The sequence below is a fragment of the Rhinopithecus bieti genome, unplaced genomic scaffold (assembly GCF_001698545.2).
Source record: "Rhinopithecus bieti isolate Rb0 unplaced genomic scaffold, ASM169854v2 scaffold_3041, whole genome shotgun sequence".
NCBI lineage: Eukaryota > Metazoa > Chordata > Mammalia > Primates > Cercopithecidae > Rhinopithecus > Rhinopithecus bieti.
The window spans coordinates 3327113-3354335 of record NW_016804262.1 but is presented as its reverse complement, the minus strand read 5'-3'; the positions used below and the strand labels follow the sequence as shown (position 1 = coordinate 3354335).

The 27223-nt window shown below is 38.3% G+C and overlaps 1 protein-coding gene across 1 annotated transcript in view; it reads right to left on the bottom strand.

Moving 5' to 3' along the window:
• The window catches only part of PDE1A (phosphodiesterase 1A), a 409056-nt gene that overhangs the window by 102745 nt on the left and 279088 nt on the right, over positions 1-27223 (bottom strand). The window contains 1 exon segment of the mRNA XM_017867487.1: positions 5400-5582. Within this exon segment, the coding sequence (XP_017722976.1) occupies positions 5400-5582 (183 nt within the window).

Sequence of the window (27223 nt, the reverse complement as noted above, 5' to 3'; positions counted from 1 at the left end):
GAAAGAAAACAAGGTTATTTTCATTTCCATAATAGTATCAATAACAAAAATGTTTTTTTGTTTTTGTTTTGTGTTTCTGTTTTTTTTTTTTTTTTTGAGATGGAGTCTTGCTCTGTCGTGGAGGCTGGAGTGCAGTGGTGTGATCTCCGCTCACTGCAAGCTCCGCCTCCTGGGTTCAAACAATTCTCCTGCCTCAGTCTCCTTAGTAGCTGGGATTACAGGCACATGTCACCATGCCCAACTTATTTTTGTATTTTTAGTAGAGACAGGGTTTCACCATGTTGGTCAGGCTGGTCTCAAACTCCTAACCTCATGATCCGCCCACCTCGGCCTCCCAATGTGCTGGAATTACAGGTGTCAGCCACCACACCGAGCCAACAAAAGTGTTTTTAATAATCAGTGATTTGATTTTTTTTATCTTCTGCTGGGCAACCCAAATAGCATAAACCAAATATAAGAACCCCCTCCACGAATTCATGTGAGAAACGAATCAATATGATAGCCTAGTGTGTGATAAAGCAATAGTGCTTCTATTCGGGACTCTGAAAGAAACATGTTTCCTCCTCCAAGGCCTGGGAAGAAAGAATTCAATTGATTATTAATCATGTCCTTTAATTTTTCTATCAAGTTAGTCCACAACAAGCTGAATTTCTAGGCTATATCTGTAAATTCTCCCTACAAAAGGCCTGGAGAATGCCATAGCTTAATTAAATATGAAAAATATGTTCAATGTAAGAAATGGTCACATGGACAATATTCTACATCTTTTATAAAACCGCTATAGAAGATACTAAATTTTTTGATTCAGTGTTCCTTATGTTAAAAATGCAGGGGACATATTACTCAGTTTCTATGTAAAAGTCATCATTTGTTAAAGATAATCAAAGCTCAGCAATTTATCATGTTTTCCTGTTAAGTCTTGACTTGTTGGAAATTCAGAATGAAAATATTGTGTTTAATTACATCTCTTGCCTAGGTTTTCTTGATGAAGTATCTCTCCATTTTATTCTAGAGACCTTAAGCACAAAGGTTTCATGCTTCCACTTTATGTTTATTTTAAATAATCATAAATTATTTTGGATGTGGGTGATTAGGTAGAATAAGAAATTATCCTATATCTCTATTGAAAGATTTTAGAACAGTTAAAACTAAAAATACTTATATTAATTACTTCATTGATATAGGTATAATTATTCTAATCTTGCAGAGCAAGGAAACTACTAATCATACTATACAAGATCTAGAATAATTACTATCGACAATGATACTTAGGTTTTTTTTTTTGGAAACAGTCTTTTCCATCTGTTTCTAGTCATTACCATTAATACTAAAAAATGGAGGTGCAGGGGAAATTGAAGGATGATGAACAGGGAAAAGGGTCAATATAAAAATCATTCAGGATTAAGAAATTTTAAAATGTTAATTAACATTAACTCGACTTGACTTCATGGCACAGAAAGGCAAAGAGAACACACGCTTTGAATCACATGTTAGCCACTCACTGCTGTGTGACCTTTGAAAACTATTTAATGTCACTCATTTGTAAAACGAGAATAATAATAAGCTTTTATGAAGAGTAAATGATTCTCAATACAAGAAAGTCATCATTTTATTATTTTTGTAACTGTTCTCATTACTTTGCAGCCAATATCATTGGTTCGAAATCTTATATCTTTAGAGCTCTCTGGCCTCAATGGGACCTCTGGTGCTACTGAGTTTCTTTTATTTTTTTTTTTTTTTTTTTTTGAGGCGGAGTCTCGCTCTGTCACCCGGGCTGGAGTGCAGTGGCTGGATCTCAGCTCACTGCAAGCTCCGCCTCCCGGGTTTACGCCATTCTCCTGCCTCAGCCTCCCGAGTAGCTGGGACTACAGGCGCCCGCCACCTCGCCCGGCTGGTTTTGTATTTTTTTAGTAGAGACGAGGTTTCACCGTGTCAGCCAGGATGGTCTCGATCTCCAGACCTCGTGATCCGCCCGTCTCGGCCTCCCAAAGTGCTGGGATTACAGGCTTGAGCCACCGCGCCCGGCCGCTACTGAGTTTCTTAAACCTGGGATAGGTTGAGAAATGACTACCAATATACTTTCTCATTACATGGAATGTAAAGGAAGACAAAGAGGATTACCCTTCCAAAGAGATAGCAAAACTTTCCCATTATCATACTTTTCTAATTCTATAATCAGGAATAGAATCCTAGGATGGAAAATTAGAAATAGTAAACTAAGATGGAAAATTAAGATGACTCATCCTTGAATTAGAATGAGCATCAGAGATATCTTAACCCAGTTGTCTCACACTTTAGTAAACAGGTGGTATATTACAAGTTTCCGAAAAATGACAGTGAATTTCCTGGGCTCTAAAGGTGGTGAAAGTCTAACTGGAAATGTAGTGGATTATTTTTGGAAGTTTCCATAATAGTTACAAGATATAATTCAAAAACTCCTTAAAAAATACTATTTTAAGGCCAGGCGCAGTGACTCAACGCCTGTAATCCCAAAACTTTGAGAGGCCGAGGCGGGTGAATCACCTGAGGTCAGGAGTTCGAGACTAGCCTGGCCAACATGGGAAACCCTGTCTCTACTAAAAATACAAAAAAATTAGCCGGGGGTGGTGGCACGAGCCTGTAATCCCAGCAGGAGAATCTCTTGAACTCGGGAGGCGGGGGTTGCAGTAAGCCGAGATCACGCCCCTGCACTCCAGCCTGTGTGACACAGCCAGTCTCCGTCTCAAAGAAAAACAAAACAAAACAAACAAACAAAAAACAACACTATTTTATACTAGGCACTCTGAGAGGCAACAGACTTATTCAGTGGAAGGCAAGGAAAATATTGCTGCTGTTTCACAGGGCTTATTCCAGTGGTGAGGAGAAATGAAATATAAGAGACAATATATGATTACAAACAGGGATAAGTGCTGGGAGGTAAACCACTGACTGGGGGCAGCAATAGTGAGGAACAGCATAGAGTGATCCGGGAAGACCTCTGGAACGGTAAAAGGGCCAGCCCGCTATGTTGAAGGGTGGGGAGAACCACTTCTGACAGAGAAAGTAACAGGATGAATGGCTCCAAGGCAGGAAAGAGCTTAGAAATGTTCTTGAAATTGAAATCAGGCTGGTATAGGTGTTCAGTCAAGGATGAAGGTTGCAGTATATGAGGCTAGAAAGCAAAATGGGACCTAACCAGGCTCAAGTGAATTGGGAAACCCTCTGGTGGTTTGAAGCTTAAGGATGAGAGGAACTAGGCCGGACGCGGTGGTTCACAGCCTGTAATCCCAGCACTTTGGGAGACCTAGGCGGGTAGATCACGAGATCAGGAGATCGAGACCATCCTGGCTAACAGGTGAAACCCCGTCTCTACCAAAAAAAAAATACAAAAAATTAGCTGGGCGTGGTGGCGGGCGCCTCTAGTCCCAGCTGCGCGGGAGGCTGAGGCAGGAGAATGGCGTGAACCCGGGAGGCGCAGTTGCAGTGAGCGGAGATCGCGCCACTGTACTCCAGCCTGGGCGACAGAGCGAGACTCTGTCAAAAAAAAAAAAAAAAGAAGAAGAAGAAGAAGAATGACAGGAACTAATTTGTATTCTAAAAACATCACTGTGGAATGGCTTGGTTGGGGTGGGCAAGTGAGGAGGAGAGGAGCCCAGTTAGAAAGTTACTGTCATATTTCTGAAGGCAGATAGTGGAGGCTTAGATTGTGGTTGCAGGAGTGGAGATGAGGAAGTGAGTGGATTCAGAACGCATGTGGGTAATTGCCAGGGCTTGCTGGGGAATTGAATCTTGGGAGGAAGTGTTTAAAGGAAGAAGCAACAAGAATTCAAGTAGACTCAGCTGTCAGGATTGAAGATGATCACTTTTGAAAAGTTCCAATAAACTTGTCCCACTATTTTTATGCACCTACTAGTGGGTATTCAACAGTGATTAAAAAAAGACTTTATTTCCATATGTTCTTAGCACACTGATTTCTTAAAGACTGCTTACTAATTTAGTTACCTGAAGTATAATTTTATACTTTTATAGGCTACTAAAAATTTTACTTTTATAGGCTACTAAATAAAATTTTATACTTTTGTAGGCTACTAAATAAGCATATGAAAAAATGGAAATTTAGCATATTCATATATTTTATGTATTATAACCTTCTCTTGAATGGAAATGGAAATTCAGTTGATCTTCCTCCACAGTTTACATTTTTTCCCAGTTTGCCAAGTTCTGCAATTTTTTTTTAAACAAAGAACACAAAATATACATTTCTTTAGCAAATCAAACATACTCTCATGTTTCATCTGTGATTCTCTCACAGATTTTCTGATGTACTATTTAGATATTTTTAATTTGGTGCTAGAGAAAAGTCATCTTCTTTAAATTGCCTAGTGTATTTAACCATCTTTAAGTTTTATAATACATTTCTTGCCATGCATTCTCATTTACACTTTTAGAAATTCAAATGTGCTTTCCATTGTCCCTTTAGCAGAAGAAAATTAAAGTTTGTAATGTTTATTAACAGTAATACCTAGAGATATCAGAAGATGAGAAATAATGCATTTTCTCTAAAATTTAATTTTAAGCATATTGGCAAAATGTTCTCTGTTTCTCAACTTTACTAGTTTCTAAAATATTCAAATAATCGTTCTCTATATAATTTCATATAATTATTTTTTAATCTAAGGAATTTCTGATAACTACTTTTCAATTTTGTCAAACATAAAATGTCTATTTCGGGTCTTTTGTAGTTTTAGTTCTAGGAAATACCTTGTTTCCTAGATGGAAAAAATAAGCTGTATTCCTAAGGACTGAAAGAACGTAATATTGGGTCATATTAACATATATTTCACGTTGAAAACTCTGATGAGATAACTAGGCATTTCTAGGGGCCATCAAATATCCCTTGCTTCAGTGACAGAAATGTTGGGGGAAAAAAAAAAACTATCAAAAGTTAGCACGAGAGGGATTTGCTCCATTATGGAAAGATGGGAAGTGAATGGTCTTTCATCTTTAGGGCAGAGGAAGGCCTAAGTGATCTTGACATGTAGATTGCTACCCAATGTAGAATGTATTTTATGAAATGTTACATTTTATTCAGGTAAAATTAGTTGTGTAACATATACATGTGTCAGAATTGTTTTTAAACAGTTGTTCACAAAGGTTCATTTGAGGAGAAAGGTCATTCAAAAGTCTTTGCTTTCAGTCTTCATGTCGACTTAAAATAAATAAAAAGAATGCATCCGTGACCAGGTCTTTTTGTTATAGGTAAGTTCATCATAAAGTCCCAAATTTGTTCATTCTAGTTATAATTATGATTACAGTTTTCCTCAATAAGTGAAATATAGACTGCTCATACCTTTTATAAAATGAATGTATCTGCTGCCTTTCAAATATTATTGTCTTGAGATGCCAACAATTTCACTTACCTTTCCACAAAAATTCCAGCTTGAACAGCATGCACAATGCTCCGAAATTTTGGTTTTTCCTCAGGTTTCTTTTTTGTCATCCCCATTTTCCGTGTAAAGGTAGAAGCCAACCAGTCCCGGACTTCAGATGGGACTGAGTCAGTCTGAATGTCACTGAGCTCATCTTCAGTATCCAGAAGTCTTCTACAAAAATTTATACAGATTAAACATTTTTAAAAAGTGAAGAAAAACTAATAACAGGAAAACGAGGATTGCAATGGAATTGAAAATATAGCCAATACCCCTCTGTTTATTCCTTAATATGTACTCTCTAAAGAAAAAAAAATTCATTAACATTTGGAAAGCTCTTAATTTCTCAAATTGATCATATGAAGGCAACAACTAATAGATTTTGCATTTGCTGCTTCCCAAACATTTCAGCACAATGATATACCAGTCTGGAGGTACCGACTGTTAATATCTTTAGTGTGCTGTTCTGATAATGAATAAAACTAAGGAAAGATAGGGAAGAGAATTCGTAAACAGATGTCTGCTATTAAAACAAGCAACTGGAGTGGAAAGAATAAAGGGGGATTGAATCTATAATAGCTGTCATATACTTAATAATCTTGTGTATATCTTACATATAGTACATGATATTTGAATAAGGCTTTGCAATGTATAAAAGTCATTCACAGGTACTATTTCATTGGATAAGTACCCCTAAATTTTAGGAAAATAACAGCTTAAGTGCTCTCAATGATATCCATTCTATCAATATCACAGATTTTAAAAGTGAAAAAAAAAAAAAAAGAATGAAAACACATGAAAATAAATAGATTATGTTTAAAGCACATTTCAGGTGACCAGTGGGTGGAGATCTCATGGGTTTAGAACTGCTGGCCAAGGAAATAAACCCAGTGAGTGAGGTAGTGAACAGGAACTGAAACAATGACCACGCTCTGTATAAGCTCCAGGTAGATAAAATTGACTGGAATGCTGAGTAATAACAGCTGCCATTAAAGAGGAAACTCAGGAAACATCGTTATTTTAAGGCCAGTCAACTTCAGCCGTCAAGAACTTCCTAAAGGTCTGAACTGGCAACATCCCAGAGGCTCCCCACCAAATACAGAAACAGCTTACAGAACAGTTGAGCTTTGCCTCCAGGAGGAACACAGGCCACTCTGCCTGCCATTTCACTCGGTTCTTTCCTTATCTGTGCACCAATCTAAAAACTCATTGGCACATGTTAGCTTTAACCTTTGGGTTTCATCTGCTTTTGAAAATCTCTTTGCACAGACCTAGGCCTAAGGTTTATGAGCTGATGTTGGAAGGTGGACAGAAATGGTTGTACATGCTAACGCCTCAGAAACAAGGCACAGGCCATCTCAAGAAGCAGGGACAAAACAAAGGACAAAAAACAGGAGGTCTCCACAAAGAACTCAATCTGGCAAAGAGAGGCTCAAAAGGTAATATGCAGAAGAGGAACTCTTCATGTTCCTTTAAATGACCTCCCGTATATGCTGCTGCTTCCTATAAACCTGCAGAAAATAGTCATTTGCCAGTATTTCTTTTCCATGGTATTAAATAAGCATGAATGTATTTATGAAATACCTTATAAAAAAATAAACATAAGTTCTGGAGTCACAAAGATACATGTATACCTATAAAGATTAAAAAGATTTAGAGTTGAATGTTAATACTGATTAATACTTACTTTATATGATTTTTAACTTTCTTTCTGATCTTACATTTGGATGGTTTTGATTTACCCCTAAAACACTGAACTAGAAAATTAAAGCAAAATAGTTTGTTTTCTTTTGCCCATTTGAAATTAGATTCCCTAGCCCATTTCAGCAAGTCACTAAACTACATGGTTTGAAAATTTCACTACTTTAAAGATTATGCCATTTCTACTATCTCTTATGTAGTGATCAAATACAGGGTAGGTAGGACAGGTGGAATGGGAATCATTGTGGTGTAATCTTGTGATGTCACCATGCTCCAAGCATTCCACTGCAGCCTAGTTTTGTCAGCTCATCTCCTTAGAATGACAGAAACCTGGCTGATGGTGCCAATTCCTCCACAGTAAATTTCATGTTGATGGCTTTAGGGCTATATGTCCTATTCTCATAAATGATCCAAGAGAGATCATGAAACATAACAAAACCAGCATATGAAAGTGATATTCCACATAGTAGAGTGGTACTTAGGAGGCTGGAAATCCTTAGTCATGATGTATGAGGTCATTTACTGAGAAGAGAGTGAATATAATTTTAGGGAGAAAGAATGATATGGATTAATTAGGGACACACAAATAAAGGACGAGAGTGTGTTAAGGGAAGAGCATGGAATATGCTATTGTATAACTTGAAAAGGGAATCTTGAAAAGGCAACAACTACCTCCATGAAGTTTAATTTTATGTGTCACCGTAGGTAGGTTATGGTGGCCAGTTGTTTGGTCAAACACCAATTTAAATGTTGCTGTGAAAGTATTTTTTAGATGTGATTAACACTTAAATCAGTAGACTTTGAGTAAAGCAGATTACCCTCTAAATTATGGGTAAGCCTCATCTAATCAGTTGAAAACCTTAAGAAAAAAGATTGAGGTCCCCCAAAGAGAAAGGAATTCAGCTTCCAGAACGCCTTTGAAATCAAGAATGCAATGACGACTCCTGCCAGGGTTTCCAGCCTGCCAGTTTGCTTTGCAAATTTCAGACTTGCCAGCACCAATAAACACATGAGCCTCTTCCTTAAAATACATATCTCGCTCTCTCCTCTCTTCTCTCTCTCTGTCTCTCTCTCTCTCTGTCTCTCTCTCTCTCTCTCTCTCTATCTCGTGTGTGTGTGTGTGTGTGTGTGTGTGTGTGTGTGTGGTGTACCTGTTGGTTTGGATAAGAATCTTTCCATCATTTATGAATGCTGTGTGATAACTACCGGTGTAAGTTATAAATAAAGTAGAATATGAAGACTCAGTTCTCTATTAATATTTATTTAATAGAACATACCAGTCCTATTTCTCATGTAAAAATCCTATTTGCAATGAACTAAAATGCCTTTTTCGCAGTTATAAATCTAAACACCGTACTGTTTAAACATTACAGAATTATTGTAAAACTAAATGAAGTGATTAAAAATGGAAAAAATGAGAATGATCCATTCTCAGGTGGAACTTATATTTTAAAAGAAAGACTAAAAATAAAATAAGGATTGTGATATAGGTTAATTATGAGAGGAAACACTACTTTAGATAAGATGATCAGATAGTTAAGACCCGAACAATGAGAAAGTATTAGATATAGGAAAGTCTGGGGGAAGTCTGTTCTATCTATTCCAGATAGAAAGAAGGGCAAGTACAAAGGCCCAAGGCATGATCGGTATTGGCATGTTTGAGGAACAAAAAGGAGGCCACATGTGGCTAGAGTATACTGAGTGAGAGAGTGACTCAAGTTGGGAGGCAAACATAGGTATAAGTCAGCTAATAGCAGGCCTTGGAAGGATTCTGTCATATTTGCAATGGCAGGTCATTGAATTGTTTCAAGTAGGATGTGATATGATTTATGTATCTAAAAGACCAATGTGCATGCTGTGGGAGGAATAAAAAAAGTTGTAAGAATGGTGTTTTGAGTTTAGTTAGTTTAGTTAACTGAGCACAATTGCAAAAATGGTCTTTTATTTTGGAAGTTCACTACTTTTCGAAGACCCTAATTGGTATGGAATTGGGCATCATTTTTTCCTGTAAACATATGACTCAAAGTCTTACTGGTATATTATTTTATTTACTTATTATTATTATTATTTTTGAGATGGAGTTTCGCTATTGTTGCCCAGGCTGGAGTGCAATGGCGCGATCTCGGCTCACCGCAACCTCTGCCTCCCAGGTTCAAGCGATTCTCCTACCTCAGCCTCCCTAGTAGCTGGGATTACAGGCACGTGTCACCATGCCTGGCTAATTTTGTATTTTTAGCAGAGATGGGGTTTCTCCATGTTGGTCAGGCTGGTCTCGAACTCCCGACCTCAGGTGATCTGCCCGCCTTGGCCTCCAAAGTGCTGGGATTACAGGTGTGAGCCACCACGCCTGGACTTAATGGTATATTATTAATGTTTTCTCAGACTACACATTTTTTTCTGTTCCATTTGTTTTGTTCTCTTCTTCAGGGAAACAGATTATGCATATCAGAGATCTCTTTTATCTAGTTTCCATATCTATCATTTTTCCATTAAATCTTTTTTTGAAAACTAATGATCTTATCCTGTTTTGTTTACCTTTTCTTTTTTTTTTTTTTTTTAACCTTTAAAGTGTTTTATTTGTAAAACACTCTACTGTATTTTCAGTAATGTCTCTTTTAAGGTTTGTGGTTTATGGCTTGGCTGTCTCTACAGGGTAGCCTCATTTTCCTCCTCCTTTTGCTGACTGTGTTGTGTGTACACGTTTCACCTCCTTGTATTATCATATTATTTACCTCTTGAAACCTTTTTCTTTGTTTTAATCGTATTATTGTTTCTACAGAATTGATGATGTCATGAAGTTCTTGAGTTCATCAGATGAGCTCACAGATGTGTACGTTCCTCTGGCATGAGTTCTTTGACATGTGTTTTTCCCTATCCTTTCCACCTCTGTTCCTGTGGTATTTTTTTGTATGGATTCCGTGTTGGTTTCTTTTTGAAAATGGTTCATTCTTGTATGAGAGAACTTCTTTCCAAATAAGAAGGTTGAAGAGAAGGACCAGGAGAATGTGTACAGCAGAAAAGAAGTGAATCTGGGTATGAGGTCAGCTGCGTGTCCCTGTGTGCAAGAACTGACTTAACTTTCTCTTCAGCTGACAGAAATACCAGCTGCAGGTCTGTTTCTCAACAATTTTTCTCCTCACTACAGCACAGTTACTACAATGGCCTTTGAGATCTTCATCTGCCTGTGCATACATCTCTGCTACTCCAGCGTGTGAAATGGGGGAAGCTTCCATAGCCAGCCAGCATACCTTGACCTTTTAATTCTACTCAAGAAGTTTCTAATTTTTCCTTTTTGAATGAGCATGATTACCTAGAGAATTCTGTACCATGCTATCCCTGCCTGAGAGCCACAATTTCAGGCACCTTCATCATTTAGACTTTATTTTTTAAGCTTATAGAAAAATTGAGTGTATAGTACAGAGAATTCCCATTCATCTCATCTCCACCCCCACCTTCACAGTTCCCCTATTATTGACATCTGGTATTATTGTGGTACAGTTATTTCAGTTGATGAGCCAATGTTAATACATAATTATTAATTAATATCCATAGTTTACATGAGGGCTCACACTTTCTGTTGTACATTCTATGGGTTTTGATAAATGTATAACAACATATATCTACCATTACAGTGTCATACAGAGTAGTTCCACTGCCCTTAAAATAATCCCTATACTTCATCTATTCAACCTTCCTTCCTTCCCTCACCTTTGGTCCCTGGCAGCCACTATCTTTTTGCTGTCTCCTTAGTTTGGCCTTTTCCAGACCATCAGATACTTAGTATCATATAGTAAAAGGCTAGACTTTTTAGTATTGGCTTATTCCACTTGGTAATACGCATTTTTCTCCATGTCTTTTCATGGCTTGATAGCTAATTTCTTTATATTGCTAAATAATATTCTATTGTATGCATAGATAGTTTGTCTATGCATTCTACTATTGAAGGACATCTTGATTGCTCCAAGGTTTGGCAATTATGAATAAAGCTCCTATAAACGGGTGCAGCTTTTTTCAACTCATTTGAGGAAATGCCAAGGAACACAATGGCTGGATGGTATCATAAGTGCTTAGTTTTTCAAAAACTGCCAAACTGTCTTGCTATACCATTTTGTATTCCCACCTGCAATGAATGAGTCAGAGGCCAAGCTGCCATCATCTCTTGCCTGGCCTCCTGTGCGGCCTGCTAACTGGCCTCCCCCTCTTGCTCCTGACCCCTGTCAGTCTCTTCTTCCCTCTATAGCCAGAATGCCTCTTTTAAGGTTTAAGTCAGACCACAATGCCTTATTCATAAAGCTCCACATAAGTCTTCTCGAGCTAAGTCTCTAACCTCACCTTTTAACCAGTTCCCCTTTATTCATTTTGCTCCAGTGACATTATTCTTGCTGGATGCAAAGCTGCCAAGCTTGCTTTTGCTTCAGGGTCTGTGTACTTGCTATTCACTCTACTTAGAATCTTGTACTCAGATATTTGTGTGAATCGTTTGTGTGAATCATTTCCTAACTGCATTTAGGTAGAGAGGGCATCTATGTGCCCACTCCCAGTAGTAAACATTTTTCGTTTTTATTTTGCCTTTTATTCTGCTATAGTCTTCTTCCTTCCTTTCTTTTCTTTCCTTCCTTCCTTCCTTCCTTCCTTCCCTTCCTTCTCTCGCTCTCTCTCTTTCTTTCTCTCTTTCTTTTCTTTCTTTCTTTCTTTCTTTCTCTTTCTTTCTTCTTTCTTTCTTTCTTTCTGTCTGTCTCTCTCTCTCTCCTTCCTTCCTTCCCTTCCTTCCTTCTTCCTTCCTTCCTCCTTCCTTCCTTTCCTCTCTCTCTCTCTTTCTCTTTCTTTTCTTCTCTTTCTTTCTTTTCTTTCTTTTCTTTCTTTTCCTTCCTTCCTTCCTTCCTTCCTTCCTTCCTTCCTTCCTTCCTTCCTTCCTTCCTCTCCTTCTTTCTTTCTTTCTTTCTGTCTCTCTCTTTCTCCTTCCTTCTTCTCCTTCCTCCTTCCTTCCTTCCCTTCCTTCCTTCCTCCTCCTTCCTCCCTCCCTCCCTCCCTCCCTCCCTTTCTGACAGAGACTCGCTCTGTCGCTCAGGCTGTAGTGCAGTCACGTGATCTCGGCTCACTGCAGCCTCTGCCTCCCATGTTCAAGCGATTCTCCTGCCCTGCCCCTGCCTTCCAAGTTGCTGAGATTACAGGCATGCCACCACACCCAGCTAATTTTTTGTATTTTTAGTAGAGACAGGGTTGGGTTTCACCATGTTGGTCAGGCTGGTCTCAAACTCTTGACCTCAAGTGATCCGTCTGCCTTGGCCTCCCAAGGTGCTGGGATTGTATACAGGTGCCAGCCTCCATGCCCAGCCTTACCCTGTTATAGTCTTCTTAGCACTGACCACTACTAGATGCCATACCATATGTCCACTGGTTTGTTTGTTCATTTTATGCTTACAGTCTAGCAGCCTGGGCTGCAAAGACCTAGAGAGCAGAAATTTGGCCTTCTGTTGTACATTGCTGTATCATCAGCTTCTAAAATCATGTGTGACACAGAGCAGGGGATCAATATATATCCATTGAATGGCTATAAAATGTCTAGAAATATTTACATTAGACTAATTGTAACTGATTACCTTCATGAGTGGAGTATGGATGGAAATGGTAGAAGTTTTAGTGTATAATCCTGTGCTATTTGATTGATATAATCAAATTTATTGCTGCTTATGCAGAAACAACATCTTGGGAGCAAATTCACTGCTGCCAATCATCTCCTTCATTGCCTTTAGATTAAGTTGTTCCTGAATAATCATGCGTCATATTATTGAAACAAATTGTGGGAAACATATATATTTTGTGTAGAAAAAAAAATAAACATTTTTGATTGCATTTTAAAGTCACAGGAAAGAAAACTTAAAAAAAGTATGAGTTGTTTATATGCCTTTAGCCAAGAAACTCAGTATTTCTGTCAAATATTAGCTCTTTTATGCTCATTTATCACACAGAGAAGAGAGTGAACTCATACATTGCAAACTCATACATTGAGTCCCAGTGGACTCAATAAAGCATAAAGTCAAGGGTTTCTAAACACGACAGAGAAGAGTAAGAAACTTCTAATGAAGACACAGGTCAGTATACACAGGTTCATTAAGATAGTTATTCCAGTTTGGAGAGAAGAAAGTTGAAAAACAGGTAGTTCTAACTTAAATTTGAATAAATTTTGAAAATAAACTAATAAATCTAAAGACATATTTCTCCCTACTCCCCTACATTTACCTCTTCTTACTTATTCATTTTCCCTTTCCCTCATACCCGCCTTGTACTCTGTGTCTTCTTCCTTCTGAGCAACATGAGCAGTTCCTCAAGTTTCATTTGACCATGGTAGACAGTGCAGTAACAAAAACTATAATGTAATATGGACTAGTCATTGTCATCCCGGACTTTTCATAGACAGAGAATTATTATAAAGAATTCTCCTATATGTTTATCTAAGACATGAAAATATCTGAATACTTGTATAAGATTATGGCACATGTAAAACATATATGACTACATTTTGTCCTCATTTCATTTTTGAAAGAAATTTGTGCAAGGAGGATGATAAAATAGGATCTCAACTATCATAACTAATTTTGTTTTACAAACATCTAATGACTTCATTGCTCTTTATTCTAATGTTAAAGGGCAGAGTGTGCATAATCATTTACATTGTAAATGCTTTTTAAAAATGAAGACTTTGTGTTTAAGAAACATACAACATGGAAAAATGATGACTGGTACATTTTCCTTAGGAATTCTTAAAATGTGTCAAGACCAGCCTGGCCAACATGGTGAAACCGTCTCGACTAAAAATACAAAAACGTAGCCGGGCGTGGTGGTGTACGCTTGTAGTCTCAGCTACTGGGGAGGCTGAGACAGGAGAATCACTTGAACCCGGAGATAGAGGTTGCAGTGAGCCAAGATCGCACCACTGCCCTCCAGTCTGGGCCACAAGAGCAAGACTGTAAAAAAAAAAAAAAAAAAAAGGAATTCTTAAAATGTGCTATACAGAAAAAGAAACGATAAGGAATATATGTGTAAAATGTTATCACTGTTTACCTCTGAAAAATGCTCCCACTGGTGTTTGATATTACTTTAGTTTTAGTCCCAGTGGACTCAATAAAGCATAAAGTCAAGGGTTTCTAAACACGACCTGGGTGCAGATGGGGCCCGGTGAACTGTGAAAACTGACCCTGCATCCAATCTGTGACTCAACTAATCCTTCAGAGTTATTTATAATAATAATTTTCTCTTGAAATCAGATGACATAACTCCCAAAGGGCTTATATTTTGAAATAAAAAGTTTGCAGGGAAGGGAAGTAAAGGAGGTGGCCACGGAAGGAGAGGTCATGGGATTTTGACTCTTACAATTACATGTCAGTGAAAATATTTCTGTCCACAGTGGACTCTTGGAAAATGATTACACTCATTACTGATGTGGTTATTTGTGGGCAATTGGTACCCGCAATTACACCTTCTAAGTGCTAAAATTCAAGTGCTAGGTGCAGTTAGGAGATACTGGTTTCTCAAGTTTGAAATGTTCTTTTCCTGCTTTACTATTCTTATAAAGGACATGTTTCACCCAGCAACGAACTCATTTCAGTTCTTTCCCTTAAGATTGGATGGGGTCAGGGTAGGATCATATTTCATCCAAATACCATTTAACTAAATATTTTAAAGTTATATATCAGGTGAATAAACTGCTATATGTTCTATCCTTCTACCTTTTAATAAGTTTCATAAAAGACAGACAAGTTGGGTGAACTGAAAGTTCTCAGCTCCTTGTGTGACAACACTGGGCCAGCAACCTGCAGCTCCACTCTGCACCACAGGTGGAAACCTCCGCCCCGAAGTACAGTCTCCATCAACCTACCTAGCTTTGAAAGGAGCTGCTTCTTGGCCACTCCTTGGTTTGAAAGGGTACAAACACCAATGGTGTCCTGGGTTCCTTGGGAGGAAAGACCTAATAAGAAAGCCCAGTAAAATGTAGGAGACAGGCTTGGGGACCTTTGGGTAGAGAATTCTGGGGTCTTCTGCCCTAAATATGGTAAAGGAACATACTGGGAAGAGCAGGGAATTCCAGGGTCCTATAGTACCTGGAGGGGAAAGAGGGTCATGGACTTCAGGTTCTTCTTGGTCTTGCGGGGACACACCATGGTGAGGGGAACACCAAAGAGAACCCTCGTCAGCCTCCCTGAAGTGGGGAGTGGTGCGCAGGGAAGCAGCTTCACTGGCCTGGGGCTAAGGGTGGTACTGAACTCATACATTGCCAATATCTTCCAGGACAGCTGGAGGAATTAAAGGTGGTTGATCTTTCCATAGTACAAATACTCTTTTTGGAGTAAGTGGTTTCCTCCTAGGAGAGTCCATTAGTATTATTTCTTCCATTAACCTATGTCTGTGTTCTGAGCTGCTTGTACCCTTCTCCACCATTATCCCAAAACCGCCGCAAAAAACAAAAAACAAACCAAAACTCTAAAGGTAAAACCAATCCTTCACTCAGACTTCAGAACTGTTTGAGGATCGAAATGGATGATAATGCCAGTTGCATTGTTGCTGTCTTACTAAGAACCAGGCAAGAAACCAAGCTTTAGCTTATTTAATCCTCAAATACCACCACGAGGAAGATCTAATTATTATTGCTACTTCTATTTTACTGATAAATAGACTGAGGCACAGATGTCTTGAGTGATTTGTGCAAAGTCATTCAACCAGGAGTGTCCATGTTGCATTTTTTGATCATGTATGTCTGGTTTCAGGGTCTGAATTACTAACTGATAAGTTATCCTCCACTTTAAATGCATATTTTTCTTAGTGAGTACCCAGACTGCCTTCACATTCGGTCAATGCTAATGCCAGTAATCATTTTCTGTATCTCATCTCTGCCTTGAAACTTAGGGTTAAAAATAATTGAACTTAAAAAGTCTTAAAGGAGTTTGATATATCAGTAAATCTTTAGTTGGAGGAAGCTTAAATTTAATTTACAATGCTAGTATGTTGAATTGTTTTCTCATAGAGAAATATATCTGGATGACAAAATTTCAGGACACTTTGAAGTAAAGTAAATGTAAGGATGGAGATAGGTAATACACTTGAAATGCCATATCTACTTGTCAGTAACCTACTTACTATAGTGCTAAATACTTTTGAATTATTTTTCAGACCACCACTGAAGCATGTTTATTTATTCCCTGTTTTGTTCCAAAAAGGATTTAAAATGGCAAGCTTACAAATTTATCTCAATAGCTTTTTTTTTTAAAAAAACAGTTTCCTGATAGATTTGTTCAATGTTCCTCTGGTATTGTTAGCCTCTCCCCAACCCAGCTTTTTTTTTTTAACTGTGAGAAGATGACCATTGTATATGAGTGACTATGAAGACTGAACTTTTGGGTGGAGAAGTCAGTCATGCCGACCTTAGCTCAATTCCCAAAAGGCAAATCTTGGCGTAAATGAGGTCAACTAAGGATAATATTGAAGTTAGATGTGGCTTTCTCCAAGGTAAGGCCTACAGAGTGCTTGGTGCCTCCTTCGTACCCAATCTAGGAAGCAAATGTGGAGGCAGTGGAGGTTCTGTCCACCAGGAGAGGCAGAAAGGACCCAAAGAATGTTGAGGGGAAGGGCCTGAGAAAGAGTCAAATTGCTTGGAGAGCTGGGATCAAGATTGTATTTTTGGAGTCATTTGGGGATGGAACTGGGGATAATGGGTGAGGCAGAAAACTGCCCAAGGCCTTGCTGATGACTCTTGGCTTCCCACCAGGAAATCCTCTTGGCTCAAAAACATTTTTGAAACTATTCCATTAGGCACAGAGCCTAATGCTCCACTGATTAACAAATTTTGATTAATAAGCATCCTCTGTAGTTAGAAAGACTGCCTCTGGAGTCAAACTCCTGGCTTCATCACCTATTGGCTGTGTAGTTTTGGAAAAAGTATTTCGTCTGCGTGAGACTTAGTTCCTCTGTCAGTACAAAACAGATGGTACTAATAGTATGCCTAGTGGTGACATTGTGAGAATAAACTGGATAAATGCAGAGAAAGCCCTTAGAACAGCATCTGCTCATCTGTTACAAAGCAAGCCCTTGGTAAACTTCCCACTACCTACACATCTGCATAAATTAGTCTAAGCAGATTCCCTTTTTCTAACATGTAGAACAAGGAGGGCCTCATGGGAATGGAAGTGTTGGAGACATTGTGGGAAGAAGTTGGTCAAAGTGGATTCTGGGGAGCCAAAGAATAAAGTAAGGATTCTCCTAAAGTAAGGGTTGTGAAGAGACAGTGGGAGAGATCTCCAAAATTAATTTTTACTTACTTTAGGATGTTCCCTAGTGGAATAGGCAAATTCATAGAGGCAGAAAGCAGAATAGCAGTTATCGGGGTCTGAGGGGAGTGGGAAATGGAGAGTTATTGTTCAAGGTTTACAGAGTTTCTGTTTTGGATGATCAAGAACTTCTGGAGACAGATGATGATGGTGGTTGTATAACATTGTAAATTTACTTAATTCCACTGAATTTTACACTGAAAAATAGTTAAAATGGTAAATTTCATGTTATATATATCTTTTCACAATAAAACAATAGTTTCCTAGTATTGATCTTCTTCCTGCTCCACTTTCCAAAGAATAGATAGGTTGCCTCTTCTAATTGGGGAAATAAGACATAGGAGAAGGGCGTTCCATGCTTCATCTGTGTCCTTCCAAGGATTACTAAGAGAGGCAGCCTGGAGAAAAAGGGTGGGGCTGCAGCTCCTAGATGAAGCCTAAGGGCCTATGGTTTCCCAGACCTGGGAGAGATGACCAAACCACAGACCGAAGGACAGGCCTGGCCTCCAAAGAACCCAAGACTTGTTGCTGTGAGGCACTGCTAATCTCGGATTCAGCACCTCTTGCTTATTGCCCCTATTTCCTGATGAGATTTCCTGGAGGTTGGAGTGGGGGGACATTTTAGCACAAAGTTATCTCATTTACAACTTGGAACAACACTTGGGGCATAGTCTTGATAAGACCTTAAATTTCTAACCATCAAATTTCTAATGGTCTCTCTGTTTCTCTTTTTGTGTGTGTGTGGTCTCATTGTGACATCATCTAGTAGAGTAGTTTCAAATTGTGGTCACTAGACCAGAAGAATTAGCATCACCTGGGAACTTGTTAAAAATGAAACTTCCTATGCTCTAAGACTGACTGAATCAGAAAGTCTGGGAGTGAGGCCCAGCACCCTATTTTAGCAAGCCCTTCCAGGTTTGAGAACACTGTTCTCCTTCATTCACAGCTTGCCAATTAATGGAAGCTCTATACCAAGAAAATGCGATTTACTTATTTTCTGACATGTACTGAATGGCATTGCTTATTTCCTTATGCACATTATTTCACCGTCAGTGATGAGGCTTGTTGGTGAATTATATCGGGAGGAACAGTCAGAAGAGTCCCCATGAAAGTATTTTAATTAATGAATCTTTTATAATGATGTTACAAACGGGAATTATCTGTATGTTATTTGATTGCAAACTAAAAAAGTCAATTTTCAACAGACCATGGGTGGAAAATGTGTCCTCAGTAGAGCAGGGGTATATTTGGAAGACAAGAATGTAAGGGGAGGTAAGGAATATATTTCTTTCTAAACCCATGAGGCCAAAGTAGTAGGGATGATGACAACTGGGAGGTAACAGTAGCCAAACAGAATAGCGAAGTAAGTATCAGTGTATACAGTGAGTCCTTCATAAATATTTGTTGAATAAATGAATAAAAGTATAAAAAACATAGGCATAGGGTCTCTGGTTTTAGGGATTTTTAAAATATTCAGGTATTTCCACTAGTTAGATATTAGCTCAGATGAGGAATAAAGTCACTTTTATTTGTTTATTTTGATGCATATGTTGTATATGTCAATGTTTTAGTTACGTCCTGTTTAATGTAGAAAAGATATTTTCATGTGTAAAAAATTTTAGAAAACAATTTAAAAGTATTTTCTGTGATCCTGTAACTCTTTGTACATATGGTCAGCCATGAATTCACTCACTGACTCAAGTTGTAAATGACACACAATAACCTGAAGGAGGGAAAAATCCTTGTCGCATGGAAGGAAGAGAGACCCAAGAAAAGATAATAGAAGAATATGTGATGAGTCAGAGCAAAGTTTCCACTCCTGTGATTATCCAAAGATACACCAGATTAATGAAGAGTAGTCAGAAAGGAAGGCAGGAGAGATCTTGAGAAGGAACACTGGATCCTGCCTGACCTCTAATTCAGGACAAACTGTGAGGAGGGTGGGAGCATGCCCCAGATAAGTTTCCAGGATCCTGAAGCAGAAGCCAGCTGAATGCCCCACCCTATCCCCAGCCCCTACTCCTGGGTGGAGCCTGCAGGACGGCAAAGTCCCTGTGTGGAACTGACTAACGTGTGTCTAGACAGATAGGCCTGAGACAGCCTCACAGATAATGGTGACTCCAGCTAGACTGATGGGGACGGAAATGAGATAAAAGAGATGCAGAGTAGACAGAAGAAAAATATATTTGGAAGTAGGCTATATAAATGTAGTAAAGAATGTACAAACATCTTTGTATGTAGAAAAATGTAAGTCCCTTATTTCTAGTACTTGATACTTGCTCAAGAAACACCTATGTTGTTCGACTTTATGATGGGATCAATGTTTTGAGGGTTACCTTGGAAACTTAACCTATTACCTTGTTTCATGGGAAAATAGATTATGAATTATTAGTGGCTAACTTAGAAATCAAACATTTTCATTAGGATCTAATGTGAGGATAAAGTGACTCCTGGAAAGAATTAGAAATGAAGAATATGCATTTGGAGCAAGGCCAACCTTCCTGGCTGTAAGAATACTGTCAATGACAAGTGACATCAAACCTAAATGAAAGTGGCTCAAATAATAAAGAAATTGATTGATTTCCTTTAAAAAAAACGGTTAAAAGTAAGTTGACTCCAGTAAGGGATTTTTTTAAAATCAGGAAGTCAACGATATCACCAAGGACTAAGGTTTCCTTCATCTTTCTACATGAACAGATTTAGTATTAGGTTTAGCTTTGTGCTTGAAGTAAGATGGCTGTATTCATTGTAAGCATCAGATATGGATACACCACCTAGAAGCATAAGACACTCTTTCTATGAAGAGGAAACCTTCTGCTAACACCATCTTCATTCTGCCCTTTATGCAATTCTCATTGGCAAGAATTGCATCACATGTCCAAGCCTAAACTCACTGATGAGTGAACTGGGGAATCATAACTGGTTTATATCAATTAGGAGTCATCCATCCTGAGCCTAGGGCTGATGTTGGTGTCCCCTGAATCACTTGGCCTTAAAAAAGGGAGAAAATAATTAGGAAAAAAATGGGTTCTGTTGGCTAGGAAAAAAGAGAAAAATAGATGTCTGATATATTCCTTTTAAATTTGAACTTGTCTCTGATGCTTAATAATTATATAATCCTAAGCAAGTCAATTACTTTCTTTATGCCTTAAATTTTTTAACTTTATAGTGGAAATAATATAAGTATCAAATTTATAGGCATTTTGAGAATTATATAGAATCATATATGCAAATTGAATAATACATTGCCTTGGATTTAACTGTCAAATGACTTTCATTATTATTATTATTATTAGAAAAGAATAACATTTAAAATATCTTTTTAAAATTCAGGAAATATTCATTTATATTACATTGAATCAAAACATCACAAATAGTCAGATCTTATTCAACACATAGAGCTTTTTTATTAGTCATTTCTCAAAAGATCTGGTCAGGCTTTTTTCCCCTTTTCACGAGTGAGGCTGTTTTGAAAGTTTGTAGAAAGTAACACACCACATATGGACAGAAAATAGGAAAACCAACCAAAAGTATTGCAACTTTTTCTAAGTGATTTTCACACTCCACCTACAGGGTGAGAACAGCCTACAAACACAACACTCCAAACAGCCATCCCTCCCCACAACTCACACCATAAAATGGAATTCAGAAAATCATTACTTGATTTTAATGATTCACTGAGCTCCAGCAACGTCTTAGCACATTTTCCTCAAACTGATTTCCTCGGGGACTTTTCCAAATGGAAGTAATTTGAAGAATACAAGAGCCCATATTTATCAATGCTAAGCAAATGATAAGCAGTTTCCTCCTGTCACCCTCCTGGTTGTCAGGGTAATGGCGTCATAAGCAAGTCTTTACAAGGGGACTCTGGAGCCATGGATAAAACTCACACAATTCCAGAACAAAAAGAGACTGGAGACTTTATCTTCCATGTGAAAAAAAATAATGAGTAGAGACTAATCATTAGTAGGAGCAAAGCCAAGAAAGGAGTTGCTGAACTGCCAGTCAAGGGCTTTCCACGACATCCCACACAAACCTCGATCCAAGTCTCCCTTCTTGTGACACTAGCAGAGACATTTTAGTTTTCACTGCAGAGAGAACACAGTTGTGGTTTTAGAAAGCACTCTCCTCCATTCTCAGTTCTTAAGCATATGATTTAAATAGAGTTGACCACCTATCTTGCTCATGGGATGCTTGACCACTGACCTTGTATATTCAGCCCCTCTAGACACAATGATTGGTTGAGGGATAAATACGTTACCTAACTAGAGCCAATGAAACATAAGGATATGTTTATCGGATCATTTGGGAAAGAAAACTTTTCTCATTCCTGATTTGATGGTGTGAGGCTGTGAAGCTTAGAAATACTGTCACCATCTTGCTACTAGATAAAGCATCAAAAGAGCCATTCCAGAGCAAGCAAAACAGAGGTGGACCTGCTGACGTCATCTGTGCCCTAGTTCAACCTATGTTTATAGTCACCACTAGCCATCAATATTTTGGGCCACGAAAGTCAATAAGTTAATCATTTGTTTAAACTGGCTTGGTTGGGTTTCCTATCACTTACAATTGAAATATTTAATAAAAGCCATTCATTAATTAGCCCAATCTATTTCTCTTTTTCCTCTCTCTTATTCTGACTCTAAATGCCAAAGGAGCACACATGAGTGAGTGCCATCATTATGTGCAGGTTGTATGTATTAAACATAAAGAGTTTGCTCTCCACATCATTCCCCAAGTTCAGCAGCTCATTATTCATACATTAGCCATAACTATTGCAGCACATTTACTCATGCTAAACAGCTGAGTTTAAAATGAAATGCCAGTGAATCTTTCTGATTTTACAATGCTACTCATGTTTTGCTTACTTGAAGACCCTTGGCTGTGCACTGGTTAGTTCCAAGTTCATCTGTGCTTTCTTTTCTTTTTCTTTTATTTTTGAGGCAGAATCTTGCCCTGTCAGCAAGGCTGGAGATCAGTGGCATGGTCTCAGCTCACTCCAACCTCTGCCTCCTGAGTTTGAGCGATTCTCCTGCCTCAGCCTCCCAAGTAGCTGGGACTACAGGTATGCACCACCACACCTGGCTAATTTTTGTATTTTTAGTAGAGAGGGAGTTTCACCGTGTTGGCCAGGCTGGTCTTGAACTCCTGACCTTGTGATCCGGTTACCTCATGATCCACCCACCTCAGCCTCTGGGATTACATGGATGAGCCACCGCACCTGGCCACAGCAACATTTTCTTTTTTTTTTTTTTTAATTATTGGATACGTGCAGGTTTCGGTTGACATAGCGTACTCCTGTGCCACTGCTGCGTGTGCTGCGACCCATCAAACACTCGTCCAGCAACCCATCAACTCGTCATCTCACTCAGGTATAACTCCCACCATGCAATCCCTCCCCCCTCCCCCGTCCCCCTCCTCCCCCTCCCCGTGATAGGCCCGGTGTGTGATGTTTCCCCCTTCCCTGCAGGTTCCCAAGTGAAGTCTCATTGCTCAGTTTCCCACCTATGAAGTGAGAACATGCGGTGTTTCGGTTTTCTGTCCTTGTGATAGTTTGCTGAGATGCTGGGTTTCCAGGCTGCAGTCCATGTCCCCACAAAAGCACAAACTTCATCTTTTTTAGGCCTGCATAGTACTTTCCATGGTGGTATATGTGTCCACATTTTCTTATCCAGTCTGTCACTGATGGACTTTTGAGGTTGATTCCAAGTCTTTGCTATTGTGAATAGTGCCGCCAGTAAACATACGTGTGCATGTGTCGTTCCGTATAGGCAGCATGATTTATAATCCCTTTGCGGAGATCATACCCAGTACCGATGGGTATGGCTGGCTCATATGGTACTTCTAGTTCAACCAATGTTTGACTATTTCTCTCTTCCTAGATAACTCCCCAAGGATAACTTCTTGACCTAATCTTTCTAGGAAGCATTTTTTTTCTTGTTATGCTTAATATGTTTTTTAAACTTTTCATTTCTGGGCTACAGATACCAGCCTTTCATCCCAAAAACAATGTGAACAAAAACATAAAGGATTCTTCAAGTATATGTCCAAATCAGTAGATTGGTCTATCTCTGTTTTCTGTACTCTAGCAAATTCTGGAAAAATAGTCTATACTAATTTCTTCATGAAGCCATTCCACATTAATTCTTCATAGTATCATCTTCTGGCTGGTAGCTTTTTCTCTTTGCTGAAACTCTACTTCAGGGCATTAGGAATTTCCCAACTCATCCAGTGGGATTTGATTTACTCTTTTCAGTAACCCTGCTTTCTGCTAATTTGGCAATTCACATTTGTCCTATGTGCCTGTTGCTTTGGTGTTTATTCTTTTTAGTCTCCTCTTTGGTAGCTCCATGCCTTGCCTTAAATACTCACGTTTTCCTTAACTATCTGCCTGTCCTTAACTACCCTCCTGTTCCACACCTCCAATTTTATCCCCTCCTTTGATTTCAATTACTAGGATAACACGGTAGCCCGTTTTGATATGGAATTCCCAGAGTTTTTTAAACCTTAATAGTTGAAAGTAAAAAAACTTTGATATTTGAAAAGTCAAAAAATTGGCTTATTCTACACAGATAGGCTTTATTTTACCTTCAGTACAGACTAACTCTTTTGTTTCATAAAAAATATTTTGAATGGCTCTTTTGGTTACACTAAAACAAAGTAAGGGCTCTCCTCTGGCATTTAGACTGAGACAATGGGATTCCGAGAGGTTAAACATCTCCAGAAAGTAATGCACAAGGTTGTCTTCGCCATGAGCACAGCTGCATCACTCTCGGGTTCTGTGTCCTTTAGAAAATTGTCGTGTTTTTTCTAAACGTGAATTTAGACTGAACAGTCTTTTAATATAGGGGTTAATCCTCAGAGATGAATGACATTAATTTTGATTGTCCCCTGTCTTTATTTTGGTCATAGAACTTGAGGTCCTGAACTCAGGACAGCAAGACATGTCAAAAGGACTTCCGTAGTGGAAGGTTTCTGTGAGATGGGCACCAGGCATTAGAGAATGCAGCAAGATGCTTGATAAGGGACCTCTATTAAAGGGCTTAAGTTGTAGATTTTGAAAGCATCTATCGCTAATGCCTTACAGCAATTATAGCTGATTTTAGCTTCAGTTTGGAGAACAGGAGGAAGGGATTGAGCTCATGCTTGGAAGCCTGGCTATAGATAGCTGGACTTGAGGGAAAAAATAGGTAAGGGAAAAAAATGCAAGGGAACAATTCATCAGTTTGGAGCCAGAGAGCTGGCTGCAGAAAGTGATAGCCAGGACAGACTGTGAAATAAGTAAACATTCACTGGCCATTCTCAAGAACTTTAGGATGGAGAATATATTCAAATAGCAAAGGAGCGCTAACTATTGAAGGTTAGCATCAAAGTAAAGGTATTTAAAAATTATGAGACCCTTGAGTTATAATTCACATCTCTAATTGGCACTATATTTCTGGGCTTCCATGCACATATATCTAGCATATTCCAGACATATTTTACCTTTAGTCCTCTTGTTAGAAACCATGTCTTTAAGAATAGGCAGGGAGAGCTTTGCCAGAGAACAAACTCATTAACACTCAAAAATACCTGCAAGTCTAGAAATCTAGACATATCTGGTTTGGAAGTCTGACTCTATATAAATTCTTACCCCATGTTACTCCCTCTGGTTATGAGTTACTGCTGATACTTGGTATTTCCTGCTTGTAATCTATCACTGTTGCTTGGGTCTCTCTCTAAATCTCTCTGTTTCTTATTTGAGCATTTGTTCTTGTGCCTAGGTTTGTCTTCACAATTCTAGACCCATTTCTAGCCACCAACTGCCTGCACAATTTTGCTCCTGATTCTGATTACCAGTGTGTCTGGTATTCATTTCAGGTACTCAACAGGTATTTGTTAGATGAGTGAAGATTCCTTGGAAAGTCCCTCTACTCAGTGATTTCAAAGATCTTAGCCTCTAATGTACCCTGAATGTCACTCAATTTCTTTCTACCAGACTAACTTCTCAAAGTACTGATTGATATCAATGCAGTATCTATCCCCAAATTAAGGACCCTTAGATTTAGCAAGGCACAAAAGTCAACTGAGGATGTTTTTACAGAGATGATTACTCTGTATTAAGGGAAAGGCTCTCTTTTCCATCATTTTATGCTCTCATTCCTTGGTGACCAGAGCCCACCTGTTTTCATTTTCTCAGGATTAAAAACTGCTCTCAGGGAAGCATTTAATACCTTCATTAGAATATGTTAATCATATACCTTCATGTGTTATGTATCCGAGAGTTATTTGCATTTTGCTCATACATAATAAGAATTTTATTTAAAATAGAAATATCTTGTTATTATTTAAATTTTGCTCTGTTAGGCATTGTTATACATTTAATTCTTATATCAACTTTATGAAGTGAACATTGTCCTTATTCCCATTTTGTAGATGATAAAGCCAGGGATGTAAAGTAACTTCCTTAAAGAAAGAGTATTAAATAGAGAATCCAGACTTTGAACAGCCTAGTCTTTCTGAATCCAGAGTCTATGCCCTAATCATGATAATTATGAGACAGATTGGTTCACATTAACCAAAGAAAGTTATAAATTGTGTTTTTAGGAGTTATTAGTAAGCACATTTCCCATCTTGAAAGTATACCTCTCAGGCAGCTGCCTGCCCTGCTATTCATGAGGCCAAAGATGCTGTTTTGCTTGGCAATGTCCCAATCCAAATAAGGACAATTGAACATATTTTTTAGGCCACATGTTTCTGGATTAAAACTTTGTAAGTTTGAAAAACAATAGCCTCTAGAGACACATCTAAACACAAGACTCATAAAGGATTGGCATTTGCATTTGAAAATGTCTTTTAAAACCCAACAGTCAAATTCATTAGGGTATTGTGCTATAATCTCCACTAAGAGTCAGAATTCAGAAATTGTTTTATTTTCTCACCAAAATTATCTTTAAAGGGAGATTTTTGCTTTGATTGCTTTCTTAACTGAAATTCTGCAGTCATTAAGGCTCTGTATGTGTGTGTTTTAAACCAATTAATAATTTGTGTTTTATACTGCTTTGTTTTGTGCTGACTTTGTTCTTTCAGTCCAGCCCAACTTTCAAACAATACCTCTCTGGAATACTTATGGAATCATTTTTTTCTAGAAAGAGAATTTTCCCTCAGAAAACACTTCAGAAGTCAAAAGGTTTTTAAAGTTTAAAAGCAACTAAATACTTCTTGGACTTGACTCCTTTTACATGATCTCTGTTTTACTGATAGTTTTAAGGGAAATGGTACTTTAATAATTGTATGGACATCTCAATGGAAGCATCCTCAGTGTACTGCTGTGTGTCTTACTAAGTATATAGAAAATCAACCACATAAATTATTATTGTTCTAAAAATGCTTAAGCTGATATTTTGATCACAAAATCACAGCTTTTAGGAGATTTATAAGAGGTAATCTTAAGTATGACCTGTGGTATGAAGTTAAATGTTTAACAACAGACTCTCCAGAAAAAAATAAATTCTGATTTGTAGCATGTTATTTTTCATGGGTGTGAATACTACCACTGTAACCATTTTCAAGCTAGCCACGTGAAATTACTGAAGGCAGAATTGGAAAGAGATGGCACACAATCAGCACCACTGGGGCTGATGATCCTGACAACCTGTGCACTTTCATCAAAATTCAGTGTCTCTGAAGTCACCTTTTCGTCAAGTGTTAGAAAAGGGATGAGGATGAGATTTACACTTCATAGCCCAAGCCCTAGAGTCAGACTGCCAAGGCCCTAATCCAACTCTTCAACTCCCTGTCTTCCCTTTGGTAAGC